Below are 16,427 nucleotides of genomic sequence, written 5' to 3' on the forward strand. Positions count from 1 at the left end.
ATTAATTTTGGAAATTTCTCAATCATTACTACTTCAAATATTTATGTTTCTTCTCTGTTTTTCCTTTTGGTATTCCTCTTATGCATATGTTACAGCTTCTACAGTTGTCCTACAGTTCGTGGACATTGTTATTTTTTCTTTTACTTTTCTCTTTGCATTTCAGATGGGGGAATATATATATATGTATCTTCAAGCTCACTGATACTGGATCTTACAAATTTCCACTTGTTCATTGCAAGTATATTTAAATACAGTTGTTTTTTTTTGCATATTTGTATTTTATGCAGCTTTACTAGAGTCCTGTTATCTGTATAATTCTGATTAAAATGTTTGTTTACATTACAGTGGGCTATAACCATTAAGGTCCTGGGATCAAGCCCCGCGTTGGGCTCCCTGCTCAGTGGGAAGCCTGCCTCTCCCTGTCCCACTCCACCTGCTTGTGTTCCCTCTCTCGCTGTCTCTGTCTCTGTCAAATAAATAAAAAAATCTTAAAAAAAAGAACATCTCATAACCCACTTTAAAAAAATATGGATAAACATACAATCTTAGACTAAGTTGAAGAATGAGGGTGAGCTAATAAGATTACAGATTATTTTGTTTTCTGTTATGCACATTATTTATAATTTTTCTTTATAACATTTAAGGATGAAGTATGCCTTTTTAAAATGAAAAATATTTTAATATTTTAATTTTACTTTTTAAATCTTTTTTTAGGAGCTGTAGCCTTGAAGAATCTTGAAATTAAAGAAAACGCTCTGGTAGGTTTTTGTTTTCGTTTTTTTTCCTCTTAGGCTCTATTTATTTTAGAGAGTGTAAGGTGGGGAGGGGGAGAGGGAGAGGGAGAGAGAATCTCCAGCAGATTCCCTGCTGAGTGGGTAGCCTGACGCATGGCTCATTCCCATGACTCTGAGATTGTGACCTGAGCTGAAATCAAGAGTCAGACACTTAACTGATTGAGCCCCCAGGCATCCCTTTGGTAGGTTTTGAGTATAAAAAATGTGTAATGTCAGAGCATTTATAAGTAGGTAGACCTCTTGATTTACTTTATCATCTTAAATTATTCAAGCTTTGAGAAAACTTTTTGAAAATAATTTTTGCAAAATGTGGGTTTTACAAAGTGGACTTTTCATCTCCTTAAAACCACAAACTTGTAATTTTCCCTATTTAAAAATATTCCTAATTCTTTTCTTTCTATATGATTTTAAATGGTTAATTGATCTTTCTAATAGTTCTCAAGTTTTGTTTTTTTAATACTGTGGTAATCATTTTTTTACCCAAGAATTCAGTGATATTAATTACATTTATGATGTTGTACAGCTATCAACCAATATCTTCTGTAACTTTTCCCTTAGGTCAAAGGGAACCCTATAACCATTAAGAAATAAGTCCCCATTCCTGTTCCATGTAGATCCTGTTAGCCTCTAATCTACTTTCTGACTCTGAATGTGCCTATTCCATGTAGCTCATATAAATGGAATCATGCTATGTTTGCCATTCGCTGTTCAACATATTTCACTTAGCATAATTTCTTTAAGGTTTGTCCATGTCGTTTGTATCAGAACATCTTTTTGTGGCTGCATAATATTCCACTGTATCTATAAGCAACATTTTGTTTATCCATTCATACATTGATGGATACTCCAGTTTTTTCTGCCTTTTGGCTCTTGTGAATAATGTTGCTGTAACATTGGCAGTAACATGTCTGTTCAGTTACCTATTTTCAGTCCCTGCGGGTAAATGCCTATTAGTGGAATTGCTGGATTTTATGGTAGTTTTATGTTTAGCCTTTTCAAGAACTGTCACTCTGTTTTCCATGGTAGCTGAACCATTTTATATTCCCATCACCAACACATGGAGTATCCAGTTTCTCCACATCTTTGCTAACATTTACTTTTTAATGTTCGTTTTTAAAAAAATTTAAGTGTAATCTCCCCAATGTGGGGCTCAAATTCATGACCCCAAGATCAAGAGTCACATGCTCTACTAACTTACCCAGCCAGGCACTATTTTTTGTTTTTTGATAATACCTGTCTTAATAGATATAAAGTGGTATCTCATTTTGGTTTTTCTTAGCATTTCCCTCATGACTAGTGAGATTGAGCATCGTATTATGTGCTTTTTGGCCATTTTTATATGTTCTTTGGATATGTCTATTGAAAATTGCTGATTTTTTAAATCATGTTTTTGTTTGAATTGTAATTCTTTAAGTATTCTTAATATTTTCCCTTATCAGATTATGATTTGCAAAACTTACCCCCATTCTTTGTGTTGCCTTATGCCTCTGTTGACTGTGTCCTTTGATGTACTAATGTTTTTAATCTTGGTGAAATTTCATCTGTTTTGTTCTTTTATTGCTCATGTCTTTGGTATGATAACCAAGAAATCATTGCCAGATCCGATGTCAAGATTTTACCATATATTTTCTTCTAAGGGTTTTGTAGCTTTGGTTCTTATGTTTAGGTCTTACATCGATTTTGAGTTCATTTTTATATATAAGGTAAGGGTCTAACTTCATTCATTTGTGTGTGGATATCGAGTTTTCTCAGAACCACTTACTGAAAAAGTTGTCCTTTTCCCTGTTGGATGGGGAGAAATTTTTTTGAGGATATTTTTTGCAAAATGGAGTTTTAACCTCCCTGTGAGGACAAACTGACAGTGAAATTCACCCCCCCCCCCCCCGCCCCAGTACAACATAAAGGCAGTATGACTTCGATATGGGTAACTTAGGGGAAAAGTAATACAGACCACCTATCTATTTAAAAATGATCAGTCTCCCTGAATTTTGTGGATTTGAGAATATTACAATTATGTATCTATAAATTTAAATAGGTGTTGAAGGTAAAGACAAGGTGTGAGTTAACTTAAACCCTTTAAATAATTTTGGGAAGAAAAAGTTCTCTGTTTTGTTGGCCTGTATATATGTACTAATATTTTATATATGATATTTTCGTAGAGTCAACTGGATGTACCATTTAAAGTTAAAGTTGGTCATATAGGTAAGCTGTGCTTATTATTTGAATGTCCTTCTTGCTGGACATAGAGTAAGAATTATATGCTTAGTATCTCTTTAATGTGATATTTTTCATGTTTCTAAGTATTGAATATCATGTGTTCTCATCTGGGTAGAACTTAGTTGTGTAACTTAAAAATACCATGTGGTCCATATATCCCTTGTTTAAAAACTGAAATTATGCATCTTGTTAGGTGTTAAAAATGAGTTAATTGAGGGCCAGTGTGTTAAATAGCATAACTATCTCGGTTTCTTAGGTTTCTGACTAGTTATTGCTATATTCTGATTTATCATGGGTATATGGTCTAAGAAGTCCGGTCTCCATCATCCAGACAGCGTGGCTAGGGACGAGTCAGAAAGTTAGTTTCTGAGGTTGTTTGCATACCTCTGTCCTAGCACCTGTCATTCTTTAGTACCATTTTTTTCTTCTACTAGACAGTAAGTTTAAGTCGGTTCAATTTTTATTCTCACCACTTAGTACAATACCTGGCAAATAGTAGGGACACAATTTGTTGAGTGAGTGAAGTATACACTTCCAAATGAGCAGTATAGCATTAAAACTACTTTTATAGGAACATATTTTCCCCTTGCTATTTTTATTTGAGATTTTATTTATTTGAGAGAGAGAGGAGAGATAACGAGTTGGGGAGGGGCAGGAAGAGAGAGAGAATCTTTAAGCAGACTCCCTGTTGAATGCAGAGTCCGGAGGGGCTTGATCCTATGACCTTGAGATCATCACCTGAGCTAAATCAAGAGTCAGACACTTAACTGACTAAGCCACCCAGGCGCCCTTCCTCCTGCTGTTATTGGGTGTTGTTAATCTTACTGATCTTTCAAAGTTCCCTCATTTAGCGTGCAAAATTACGTATATAGCAAGTATAAATACATACATATTTTAAAAGCTATATTTATGTGGAAGATTTTTGGAATTGCCTTTGTTTATATTTTTTGTATTTTACAAATTTTATATAAGTCTGTACTTAGGAAAAAACTTTTTTGTTTCAAGATTTACTGGTGAAAATGGTACATTATTAACTTCGTGTGTGTTTCTTTGATTACTTAATGCTGTTTTGTCACTGTTCTCTGTTCTTTTGTTTATTTGCTTTTTTGGATTTGTTTCATTAATTTTTATTAACATATAATGTGTTATTTGTTTCAGGGGTACAGGTCTGTAATTCATCACAATTCACAGCATTCACCATAGCACATACCCTCCCCAGTGTCCATCACCCAGCCACCCCACCCCTCCCAGCCACCCCACCCCTCCCACCACACTCCACTCCAGCAACCTAATGTATGTGTATGTGTGTAAGCAGTCTACCTGATACATTTATAAATTGTATCAGATTTGTCACAATTATTTTTTCTAATGTGTTCATTCTGGTTATATTTTGGACCATACACAAACTTGAAATGGTCATTATCTCTGATTTTTAAACTTAGAAAGTCATCTGTCTTTTAGAAATCATAGTTTGGTTCTTTTTCTCTGTATTGACTGTGAGATGAAATCTTTTTCTCAATTTGGATTTTTTTAAATACGGAATTTTGAGGTTATGTAATGAGATATATCTATGTTAATTTTTTTTCCCTTCCCCAATTACTAATTAGTTAATGTAGCCATTGTGTTGTTAATCGCTCCCTTGCCAATTATGGCAACTATTTCTAAATGAATTGACTCGTGCTTTCTAAAAAATTTTAAAGTATTTTAAAACTATTATGGAAATTTGCTTTTTTTCATCCTCTCCTCCTCACCTCTATTATGGAAATTTTCTAAATTCACAAGAATAGAATCAGTATAATGAATACCTTACATCATGTTTTTTAGTTCAAGAAATCTAATGCTTTAAAAAATACTTTCCTAATAGATTGTAGTAAAACATTTTCATTAGTTTGAATGATTTTCTAATCTTGTCCACGATCTTTATTACCACAGAAATCTGCAAATACATACACAATTATGTATATGTATATATAGCCTGTATATATGAAAAATACATTCTTCAATTTTATAGTCTGCCTTTTGAAAGTGTAATAAAAATACTTATAGTCATTTGAAGCAAGAATTGGGGAAATCAGGGTTATAATATCAAGGGTTGTTGGTTAATTGCAGAAGAATACTAATGTTTGTGGTGCAGATTGCCATAAAGGGAAACTGGTAAATTTTTAGAATATCATTTAGTAGATTTTCCAACAGTACTAATAGACATAATTTCAAATCATCTCAACAAAGGCTTGTTGTTTGTTGTTGTAAAATAGCTTTCTGTAAAATGACTCAGCTTGTCACTTTATTTCTTCTAATGTCTAACAGAAAATAGGCTGGCAGTAAATGGTTGAATGGATATTATTATTTTTTGTCCTTTTTCTAAAAATCATATAGGTAATCTTAATCTTATAATTCCGTGGAAAAACCTGTATACTCAACCAGTTGAAGCTGTCCTGGGAGACATTTATTTACTCATAGTGCCTTCTTCTAGTAAGTCAAATTTTAAACATTGTAACTTAAAGTACTTTTATTTGTGGGTGGAAAAAAATATTAATATTTGATAATTCAAAATACTCTTGGTGAATTTTTTGAGATACTTTTATATTTAAATTAGCGTCTGGAAATTCACATTAAATTGGTTTTTACTCTGAATTATTGCAGACTTTGAATTAGTGATTATTTTCAAGGATATATTTTAGAGTGATTACACTTAAAGTTAAGGTAATTACATATTCTTTTTCATGCTTCCTGTAGAAATAAAATATGATCCTTTGAAAGAAGAAAAACAACTCTTGGAAGCAAAACAACATGAACTTAAACGAATAGAAGAAGCAAAACAAAAAGTAGCTGATCAAGGTAAAGGAAACAGTAAATAAGAATGATAATAAGGAAAGGAGAAAAGACTTAAATATCACATTTGAGTATTATTTTTCTCTGGAGGCATTGAAATTATTTAACAAATATGAGGGAATCTTATGGGGAATTTTAATGTGGTTTGTGTATTTTATCATGTTTACAAAACTTTTATGGAAACTTACCTTATGACAAATAATATATCTAGCTTATTAAGGGTAAGGTTAGTTTTTAACTATAATAAATTAATTTCATTAAGTATATTTTGTTTTCTAGCTTTTAAAAAAAATCCCATTATATCAATTCTTAATCTTTTGGGCATACTTAGTCCCTTGATATATTTTTGTTTTCCCAAATCTGTTTGTTCACTCTGTGGGTTCATATCCTTTCCTATTCAGCCTAGACCAAATAGTCCATTATTTCAACACTTTACTTTTCTCAGTGGAAGAACTGTTCTGCAGAAATCTGCTTCCTTCCTTGTGCATTGGTCACTATCACCAGGTACTTTTTGTACTCTGTTCTCTGGTGAAGCTTTCTCTTTAGTATGTAAAAATACTGTAGCCTGTCTTATCTTCAAACACAAAATGATCTTCCTAACCTAGTTACCTGCTTACCTTCTGTTCCTCTGTCCTTTGTCTAATAGCTGACCATCTTAAAAATATATGTATATCACCAACCTTGCCATGCATTTATTTTTTCACTAAAAAAGTGAAATCCAATAATAAACATTTCACCTTTTGGCAAAGAGGTAAAAATAGTAAAGGAGATTTAACACAATTCTGGTGACACTTCTTATAATTGTTTTTTCTTCTCTCAGTTCATTCATATCCTGTGTAGTTGTTCACCACTATACCCAATCATGTTTTTCTTTAATATTTTTTTTTATTGTGGCATACATATAACAAAGTTTACCATCTTAACCATTTTTTTAAATTTTATTTACTTGAGAGAGAGTGAGTGAGCATGAGCAGGATAAGAAGGAGAAGCAGACTCCTCACTGAGCAGGGAGCCTGATGCGGGGCTCGATTTCGGGACTCTGGAATTATGACCTGAGCCGAAGGCAGGTGCTTAACCAACTGAGCCACCCAGGCGCCCCCGCATCTTAACCATTTTTAAGTGTACAGTTCAGTGGTAGTAAGTACATTTATAATGTACAACCAATACTACCATCCGTCTTCATATCTTTTTTCTTATGAAATTGAAACTTTATACCCATTAAATAATAACCCACCCATTCTAACCCCCCCCCCCCCAAACACACTTCCAAACCCCTTGGCAGCTACAATTCTACTTTCTTGTCTCTCTAACTTTGAATACTCTGAGACTTCATGTAAGTGAAATCAGTATAACTTGTATTTTTCTACCTGGCCTATTTCACTTAGCATAATGTCTTCAAGATTTGTCCACGTTGTAGCATATGTCAGAATTTCCCTTTTAGCTGAATAATATTCCATTTTTTGGATGTTCCACATTTTGCTTGCCAATTCACCCATCAGTGGACACTTGGGTTTCTTCCATGCTTTAGCTATTGTGATTAATGCTGCTCTGAACATTGGAGTACAAGTATTTCTTTGAGACGCTGCTTTCAGTTCTTTTGGCTATATACACAGAAGTGGAATTGCTGGATCATGTGATAATTGTACTGTATTTTTGACTTTTTGAGGACTTCCCATACTGTTTTCGATAGGGTTTTGTATGATTTTACATTTTCACCAATAGTGCACAAAGGTTCTGATTCCTTTACATCCTTGTGTACAGCTGTTATTTCGTCTTTTTATTTTTTAAATTATATTATATTAGTCACCATACGATACATCATTAGTTTTTGATGTAGTGATCCACGATTCATTGTTTTCAAATAACACCCGGTGCTCCATGCAGTACGTGTCCTCGTGCCCTCCTTAATACCCATCACCGGGCTAACCCAGTCCCCCACCCCAACCTTCAGTTTGTTTCTCAGAGTCCATAGTCTCTCATGGTTAATCTCTCCCTCTGATTTCTCCCCCTTCATTTTTCCCTTCCTTCTCCTAATGTCCTCCATGCTATTCCTTATGTTCCACAAATAAGTGAAACCATATGATAATTTACTTTCTCTGCTTGACTTATTTCACTTAGCATAATCTCTTCCAGTCCCATTCATGTTGATGTAAAAGTTGGGTATTCATCCTTTCTGATGGCTGAGTAATATTGCATTGTATATATGGACCACATCTTCTTTATCCATTCATGTGTTGAAGGGCATCTCGGCTCTTTCCACAGTTTGGCAATTGTGGACCATGCTGCTATGAACATTGGGGTGTGTATGGCCCTTCTTTTCACTACATCTGTGTCTTTGAAGTAAATACCCAGGAGTGCAATTGCTGGGTCATAGGGTAGCTCTATTTTTAATTTTTTGAGGCACCTCCACACTGTTTTCCAAAGTGGCTGTACCAACTTGCATTCCCACCAACAGTGTAAGAGGGTTCCCCTTTCTCCACAACCTCTCCAACATTTGTTGTTTCTTGCCGTGTCCATTTTTGCCATTCTGACTGGTGTAAGGTGGTATCTCACTGTGGTTTTGATTTGAATTTCCCTGAAGGCTAATGATGAAGAACATTTTTTCATGTGTCAGCCATTTGGATGTCTTCTTTGAAGAAGTGTCTGTTCATGTCTTCTGCCCATTTTTTGACTTGATTATTTGTTTTTTGGGTGTTGAGTTGGAGAAGTTCCTTATAGATCTTGGATACCAGCCCTTTATCTGAAATGTCCTTTGCAAATATCTTCTCCCATTCTGTGGGTTGCCTCTTTGTTTTGTTGACTGTTTCCTTTGCTGTGCAGAAGCTTTTTATCTTGATGAAGTCTCAAAAGCTCATTTTTGCTTTTGTTTCACTAGCCTTTGGAGATGTTACTTGAAAGAAGTTGCTGTGGCCGATGTCAAAGAGGTTGCTGCCTTTGTACTCCTCTAGGATTTTGATGGATTCCTGTCTCACATTGAGGTCTTTCATCCATTTTGAGTTTATCTTTGTGTAGGGTGTGAGAGAATGGTCGAGTTTCATTCTTCTGCATGTGGCTGTCCAATTTTCTCAACACCATTAATTGAAGAGGCTTTCTTTTTTCCATTGCATATTTTTTCCTGCTTTGTCGAAGATTATTTGACCATAGAGTTGAGGGTCCATATCTGGGCTCTCTATTCTGTTCCATTGGTCTATATGTCTGTTTTCATGCCAATACCGTGCTGTCTTGGTGATCACAGCTTTGTAATATAGCTTGAAATCGGGCAACGTGATGCCCCCAGCTTTGTTTTTCTTTTTCAACATTTCCTTGGAGATTCGGGGTCTTTTCTGATTCCATACAAATTTTAGGATTGTTTGTTCCAGCACTTTGAAAAATGTCATTGGAGTTTTGATTGGGATGGCATTGAAGGTATAAATTGCTCTGGGTAGCATAGACATTTTAACAATGTTTATTCTTCTGATCCATGAGCATGGAATGTTTTTCCATCTTTTTGTGTCTTCTTCTCTTTCTTTCGTGAGTTTTTTGTAGTTCCTAGAGTATAGATCCTTTACCTCTTTGGTTAAGTTTATTCCGAGATATCTTAAGGTTTTTGGTGCTACTGTAAATGGAATTGTTTAATTTCTCTTTCTGCAGTTGCATTGTTAGTGTATAAGAAAGCAACTGATTTCTGTGCATTGATTATGTATCCTGCCACATTACTGAATTGCTGTGTGAGTTCTAGTAATTTGGGGGTGGAGACTTTTGGGTTTTCCACATAAAGTAAATAAAAGGTATTCAAATTGGCAAAGAAGAAGTCAAACTCTCTTTTCACAGATGATATTTTGTCTTTTTTTTATGGGGATGAAGTGGTATCTCATGTAGTTTTGATTTGCATTTCCCTAAAGATTAGTATTTCAGCATCTTTTCATGTGCTTATTGGCCATTTGTGTATCTTCTTTGGAGAAACGTCTATTTGAGTCTTTTGCCTATCTTTTAATTGGGTTGTCTTTTTGTGTTGGGCGGTAGGAGTTCTTTATATATTTTGGGTGTTAATCCCTTACTAAATACATGATTTGCAAATTTTCTCCCATTCTTTGTGTAACTCTTCTGTTGATAATGTTGTATGAACAGAATTTTTAAATTTCCATGAAGTTCATTTTTATCATCTTCTGTTGCTTGTGCCTTGGTGTCATACATAAGAAATCATTGCCAAATCCAGTGTCATGCAGCTTTTGTCCTATGTTTTCCTCTGAGTTTTATAGTTTTAGGTCTTAAATTTAAATCTTAGATCCATTTTAAGTTAATTTTTGTATATGTTCTTAGATAAGGGTGCAGCTTTATTCTCTTGCTGTGGATATCTTGATACCCAGTTTTCCCAACATCGTTTATTAAAACAACATCCATTCCTGATTGAATACTCTTGGCCCCTTATCAAAAATCATTTGACCATATGTGCAAGGGTTTATTCTGTGTGCTCAGTTCTATTTCCTTTGTCTACATATCTGTCTGGCAGTACCACACTGTTTTGATTACTGGAGCTGTGTTGTAAATTTTGAAATCAGGAAGTTTGTTTTTCAGCTTTGTTCTTCCTTTTCAAGATTGTTTTTTGCTCTTTGGGAGTCCCTTGAGATTCCATATGAATTTTAGGATGTGGATTTCTGTTTCGGCAGAAAGTATAATTGGAATTTTGATAAGGATTGCTTTGACTCTATAGATTGCTTTGGGCAGTATTGACATGTTTTCTAATCCGTGAACTTGGAATGTGTTTGCATTTATTTATGTCTTTTAAAATATCTTTTGGTAGGCTTTTGTAATTTTCAGTATACAAGTTTTTAGCCTACTTGGTTACATTAATCTCTAAGTTATTTTATTCTTTTTGATGCTGTTGTAAAGGGAATTGTTTCTGTAATTTCCTGTTCAGATTTTTCATTGCTGGGACTGGATATGCAATTGATTTTTTTTTTTCTTTTCTTTTTTTGAGAGAGCGAGGGTTTGAGCACTTGCGTGTGAGATTGCGGAGGGGCAGAGGGATGGGGAAAGAAAGCATCCCAAGCAGGCTCTGTGTTCAGCATGGAGCCCAACACAGGGCTCAATCTCAGGAATCTTGAGATCATGACCTGAGCTGAAATCAAGAGTCAGACGCCCAACCGACTGAGCCACCCAGGCACCCCTGCAATTTATTTATTTATTTATGTATGTATGTATGTATGTATGTATGTATTTTTGATGTTGTGCCCTGCTACTTTGCTGAGTTCATTTACTAGTTTTAATGGTTGTTTTGTTGGGTAGTTAGGATTTTTCTTAATATAAGATCATATTGTCTGTGAACAGAGATAATTTTACTTCTTCCTTTCTGATTTCTTTTTTCTTGCATAATTACTCTGGCTATACCTTCCAGTAAGTATTATGCTGAATCAAAGTGACAAAACTGGAAATTTTTGCTGTTTTTCAAGGAAAAGCTTTCATCCTTTCCATTAAGCATGATGTTTGCTGTGGGCTTTTTCTGGATTATCTTTATTATGTTGAGATATTTTCCTTCTAGTCCTACTTTGTTGACAGTTTTTATTATGAAAGGGTATTGAAGTTTGTCAAATGCTTTTTCTTCATCAATTGAGATGATCATTTTTTTTAATTTGGTAAATGTGTATTACATTGATTTTTATGTATCTAGCATCCTTCCGTTGTAGCAATAAATGGTGAGTCATGGTATATAATCTTTTTAATATGTTGTTGAATTTTGTTTGTTGGCATTTTATTATTTGCATCAATATCAGGAATATTGATCTGTAGTTGTCTTGTAGTGTCTTTGTGTAGTTTTGGTATCAGATTAATGCTGACCTCATACATTGAGTTTGGAAGTATTCCTTTATTTTTTTTCTTTTTTGAAGAGTTTGAAGAGGATTGATGTTTTCTTTAAGTATTAGGCAGAATTGATCAGGTAAGCCATCAGTTCCAGGGCTTTTATTTGTCAGGAGAGTTTTGGTCCCGTCCTTTCCTTTCCCTCTCCTCCCTTTGCCCTCTCCTCCCTTTGCCCTCTCTTCCCTTCCCCCTGTCTGTCTTTGTAATCTCTATACCCAGTGTGGGGTTCAAACTCACAACCCCAATGTCAAGAGTCACACACTCCACTGACTAAGCCAGATAGGCACACCTCAGCCAGTATTTCTTCACATATTTTCTTTCACCATTTCTCTGTCTTTTTTCCTTCTGGGACCCCCACAGTGTATATGTTGGTCCACTTGGTGTCCCACAGGTGTCCCTTAGGCTCTGTTTACTTTTCTTCAAGTTTTTTTCTGTTCCTCAAATTCAGGTTTGTTTTTTGTTGTTGTTGTTGTTCTGTTTTCAAGTTTGTTAATTCTTCTGCCGATTGACATCTGCCTTTGCATCCCTGTGGAGAGTTTTTCCTTTTAGTTATGGTACTTTCCTGCTGCTGAATTTTTGTTTGGTTTCTTCTGAGGTTTTCTGTCTCTATAGATATTTCCATTTTGTTGATAATGTTATTTTCTTGACATTCTCCGCACCTTCCTTCAGTTCTTGAGCATCTATGTGATACTTCTTTTAAAGTCTGTCTAGTAGAGGGGTGCCTGGGTGGCTCAGTGGGTTAAGTGTCTGCCTTTGGGTCAGGTCATGATCCCGGAGTCCTGGGATCGAGGACTTCTCCCTTTGCTCCTCATCCCACTCGTGCTCTCTCGCTTGCACTCCTTCTCAAATAAATAAATAAATGAAATCTTAAAAAAAACAAAAAGTCTAGTAGATCTGTCATCAGATCTTTTTTTTTTTTTTTAAAGATTTATTTATTAGAGAGAGAGAGAGCATGAGAGGGGAGAGGGTCAGAGGGAGAAGCAGACTCCCTGCTGAGCAGAGAGCCCGATGCGGGACTTGATCCTGGGAGTCCAGGATCATGACCTGAGCCGAAGGCAGACACTTAACCCACTGAGCCACCCAGGCGCCCCTGTCATCAGATCTTTTTAAGGAATAGTTTTGTAAACTTATTTTTTTGTCCTTTGGGCCATATCTTCCTGTTTCTTTGTATGCCTTGTGATTTCTCATTAAAATCTGGATATTTGGATATAATAATGTGATACCTGTGGAAATGAAATTCACTCCTATTCCTATGGTTTTCTGTTGTTTTTTTTTTTTAAAGATTTTATTTATTTATTTGAGAGAGAGAGAACACATGAGAGGGGATAGGGTCGGAGGGCAAAGCAGACTCCCTGCCAAGCAGGGAGCCCGATGCGGGACTCGATCCCGGGACTCCAGGATCATGACCTGAGCCGAAGGCAGTCGCTTAACAACTGAGCCACCCAGGCACCCAGGGTTCTGGTTTTTAACTCATCTTTACTATTGGCATCTCCATTTATAGGCATTTAGGATTGAATTTCTTCATCTTCTGCTAAGTAGGTTAAGACTGTCTGCCTTCCAGCTTCTAAAATTTTGAGGGTATCTCTTATCTATTTTGTTTCCTGTATTTTTTCTTTTGGCCTTGGGGATTTGTCTATTTTTCTTCTTAACTTTTGCATTAGTGTGGTCTTACTGAGAAGTGAAGAAATGGATAACAATCCACCATGTTTAATCAGAAGTCCCTCCTATTTTTATGTAGGTCTAAAATAGAAATGTTTATGCTTAAAATTCATTAGTAATAGCTTATTATCATCAGGTAGAAGTTTAAACTGTTCAGCATGACACTTAAAAGTTCATAGGATTTGAATTCTGTCTACCTCTTCAGCCTCGTTACTGGCCCCACCTCTTTCTCTTCTATTCTTTGTTCTAGCCGTACTGATCTATTAGTTTATTGAATGTATCAATTTCTCTCTATATTTCTCTGAATATATCTCACGTTCTACTTTAATATACAGTTGTGAGTTACCAGCACTAGGAGGATAGTTGAAGCTATAAAGTGCAGATGAGATTCCCTCAAGCAGCAGTGTAGAAGGAGAATAGAAGCAATTGTGGAACTGAGCCTTAAGGAAATCCAGCATTTAATGAATGTATTAGAGGAGGAACACAGAAAATAAGAAAGAGTGATTAGATAAGTAGAAATTGGGAGATTATAATTTCATGGGAAAAGAGTGTTTTAGAAAGCAAACAATGTATTAGATCCTAACGAGGTATCAGGTAAAGTGAGGATAAAGAAATAATTTTATTCATGTCATGCATATCATGGGTCCTTGAGTGATGATTACAGGTTCTTCCAAAGTTGGAGGCGAGGTCCTCTCAAAGTAAAGAGAGCAGTGGAAGGGTCATTAGACCTTTGAGGAGAATCCGAAAGAATTTTGAGATAAATGTTCTGGAGCGTGTGAACAAGTGGAATGGAGAAATGTAAGGTTGCTGTTGGGGTGAAGTTGGTGATACCTAATTTACAGTCATTACAGTCTCTCCTGTTGTGATTTGTCTCCTCCTGTCCTCAACTGGCAAGGTGTAAACATGTTTATGTAAAAAGTAGATAGTTGGGTGTATTCAGAGTTGGAGCTTTGCCTCTGTGAGGAAAATGAGAAAAAAGAACAAAAGAGTTTAAAGAGTTGGTGAAATAATAGGTTATGGAATCTGAGCAGGATAAGAAATTTGGAAGGAGACTACTGGATGGGGAAAGGAAGATTTTGCATTGAATCGAATGAATAGATTCATAGAGTAAAGGATTTTGTTAGGATGTGGCGGTAGTCAAAGGTCAAAATCCTGTCTTCAAAGAGCTTATATTTTGTTTACTTATTAATTCTAAAGTCCTTTTATAGTTAAGGTATTTACTGATCTGTTCACTGAATCTTGGATTTGATGTAAATATATCTTCATCAGCTTGTCTTCCTGGGCCAGTTGAATTAGGGAGTAGTAGGTCATTAGAAGAAAAGACAGGTAATATGTATGTACAGGTGGAACAGGACTAGAAATAGGAAATGAGATAGTTTTCATTGGCATTTTCAAATGGGGGAAAAGGGGATAGTAACTTGTGGTTATCAAAGGCATATGTTTTTCAAAGATTTATCTATTTATCTTGGAGATAGCGCAGGGGGAGGGGCATCGGGAGAGGAGAGAGAATCCTTGGGCAGACTCTCCTCTGAGCACAGAGCCCAGTGCAGAGCTTGATCCCAGGACCCCTGAGGTCATGACCAGAGCTGAAATCAAGAGTTGGATGCTCAGTGGACTGAGCCATCCAGGCGTCCCTCAAAGACATGTTAAAAAAAGAAATTAGGAACCTCAATCCTTTATTCTTTCTATTCCCCTGGAAAGTTTTGAAACTGGAAACAGTTAATAGCTTTTTTAGAAAATGAGACAAATGATGAACTTTGTTCCCTTGAAAGGAGAAAGAGAAAGAATCTTATATCTTCATGTTGGGTTCATCAGGAAGAGACGCATAGTTAACTATTTTAAACATCAAACCACATACAACTTGTGTTAGTATCACTAATTTTAAGGGAGATGCCTACTTCCTGCTGTTACTGGCTTTTCTAAATTAAGCCCATTATAATTCTTATCTAATAATCTTCATTGTTTCCCAAATCTTTACGTACTCAGGTATAGTTAACAGAAGTTGTAAAACTTAATGGCAGTAAGTTTTACATGGTTGGCTTTAGTTTCATTAAAAAAAAAAAACAGATTTTTAAAACCGAGTGTTTGGTTGCCTTTGAACGTCTATTGGTATGGAAGGCTCGGGGAAAGCAGGCTCTTAGTGTTCTGTTTACAAATACAGATTTTTTTCTTTAACATGGTGATGTTTATGTTACCTCGAAATGTGAATACTTATACAGTGTATTTTTCATTCAAGTTAAAAAAAAAAAATTTACTATTGTAGAAAAACTTCGGGTGGAGAAACAGGACACTTTTACGGAAAAATTAGTTACTCAGATCATAAAAAATCTTCAGGTCAAAATTTCCAACATCCATATTCGTTATGAGGATGATGTAAGTATTTTAATAGGTGAAACTTTTTTTTATGTTTATGTTTTATTGTTTGTTGACATCTGCTCTGTAGTGGTCAACCACTGATGCTGAGAAGTGGAGGGACACAGAGCTGAAATGACCTGATCTTTCTTTTCTGTAATTATAGTTTTAATTTGCAGTGTTTACTGCCTTGATTACACTTTCCTAAAATGTTCAAAAATCAGATAATGAAGGAAAATGCCTTTTTATATTACGGTCATCTTTGATAGTTGGGCATTATGAATTTAGCAGTTATGTGTTTTTAAAATTCTTTATATTTACCTCCTGGAAATTACACTGGTGTAGGAATCAGTAGAGCTAGATTTAGATTATCTCAAATAGATCCTGTATTCTCTCTGAAACGCAAAATTATTAACTTCTCAAGTACTATTGTGAGGTCAACTTATCAATAAGCTTTTTTTATAAACTGAAAAAATGCAGATTTATTGTACAATAATACATTGATACGTGATATTTTAATTAGTATTTGGAAAAATATAGGAGTAAAAGTTGTAGAAAGTAGAAAAATGGTTTTGAATGTTTGAAATAGAATGTTTCCCAGAAAATGAACTTTTTTGATAAAGTGAATTTTAACTACTAAAAGTCTGACTAAAATTTGCTCTTTCCTCTTTAGATCACAAATCGAGACAACCCACTGTCATTTGGTATTTCCCTTCAAAATCTCAGCATGCAGGTACT

General features: G+C 35.2%; 1 protein-coding gene across 5 annotated transcripts in view; it reads left to right on the top strand.

The window, feature by feature from the left end:
* The window catches only part of VPS13A (vacuolar protein sorting 13 homolog A), a 267,040-nt gene that overhangs the window by 16,778 nt on the left and 233,835 nt on the right, over nucleotides 1–16,427 (top strand). For all 5 annotated transcript variants that reach the window (XR_010407545.1, XM_045882283.3, XM_064578959.1 and 2 more), the window contains exons 2-7: nucleotides 715–758; nucleotides 2,954–2,996; nucleotides 5,388–5,483; nucleotides 5,748–5,849; nucleotides 15,601–15,710; nucleotides 16,363–16,422. Coding sequence is in view for 4 of the 5 variants with exons in the window: in XM_045882283.3 (XP_045738239.1) it covers nucleotides 715–758; nucleotides 2,954–2,996; nucleotides 5,388–5,483; nucleotides 5,748–5,849; nucleotides 15,601–15,710; nucleotides 16,363–16,422 (455 nt within the window). In the remaining variant the exon portion in view is untranslated. The remainder of the gene's footprint in view (nucleotides 1–714; nucleotides 759–2,953; nucleotides 2,997–5,387; nucleotides 5,484–5,747; nucleotides 5,850–15,600; nucleotides 15,711–16,362; nucleotides 16,423–16,427) is intronic.

The sequence above is a fragment of the Mirounga angustirostris genome, unplaced genomic scaffold (assembly GCF_029215605.1).
Source record: "Mirounga angustirostris isolate CCGP_5_RB_7025 unplaced genomic scaffold, mMirAng1.0.hap1 SCAF_15, whole genome shotgun sequence".
NCBI classification, from domain to species: Eukaryota; Metazoa; Chordata; class Mammalia; order Carnivora; family Phocidae; genus Mirounga; species Mirounga angustirostris.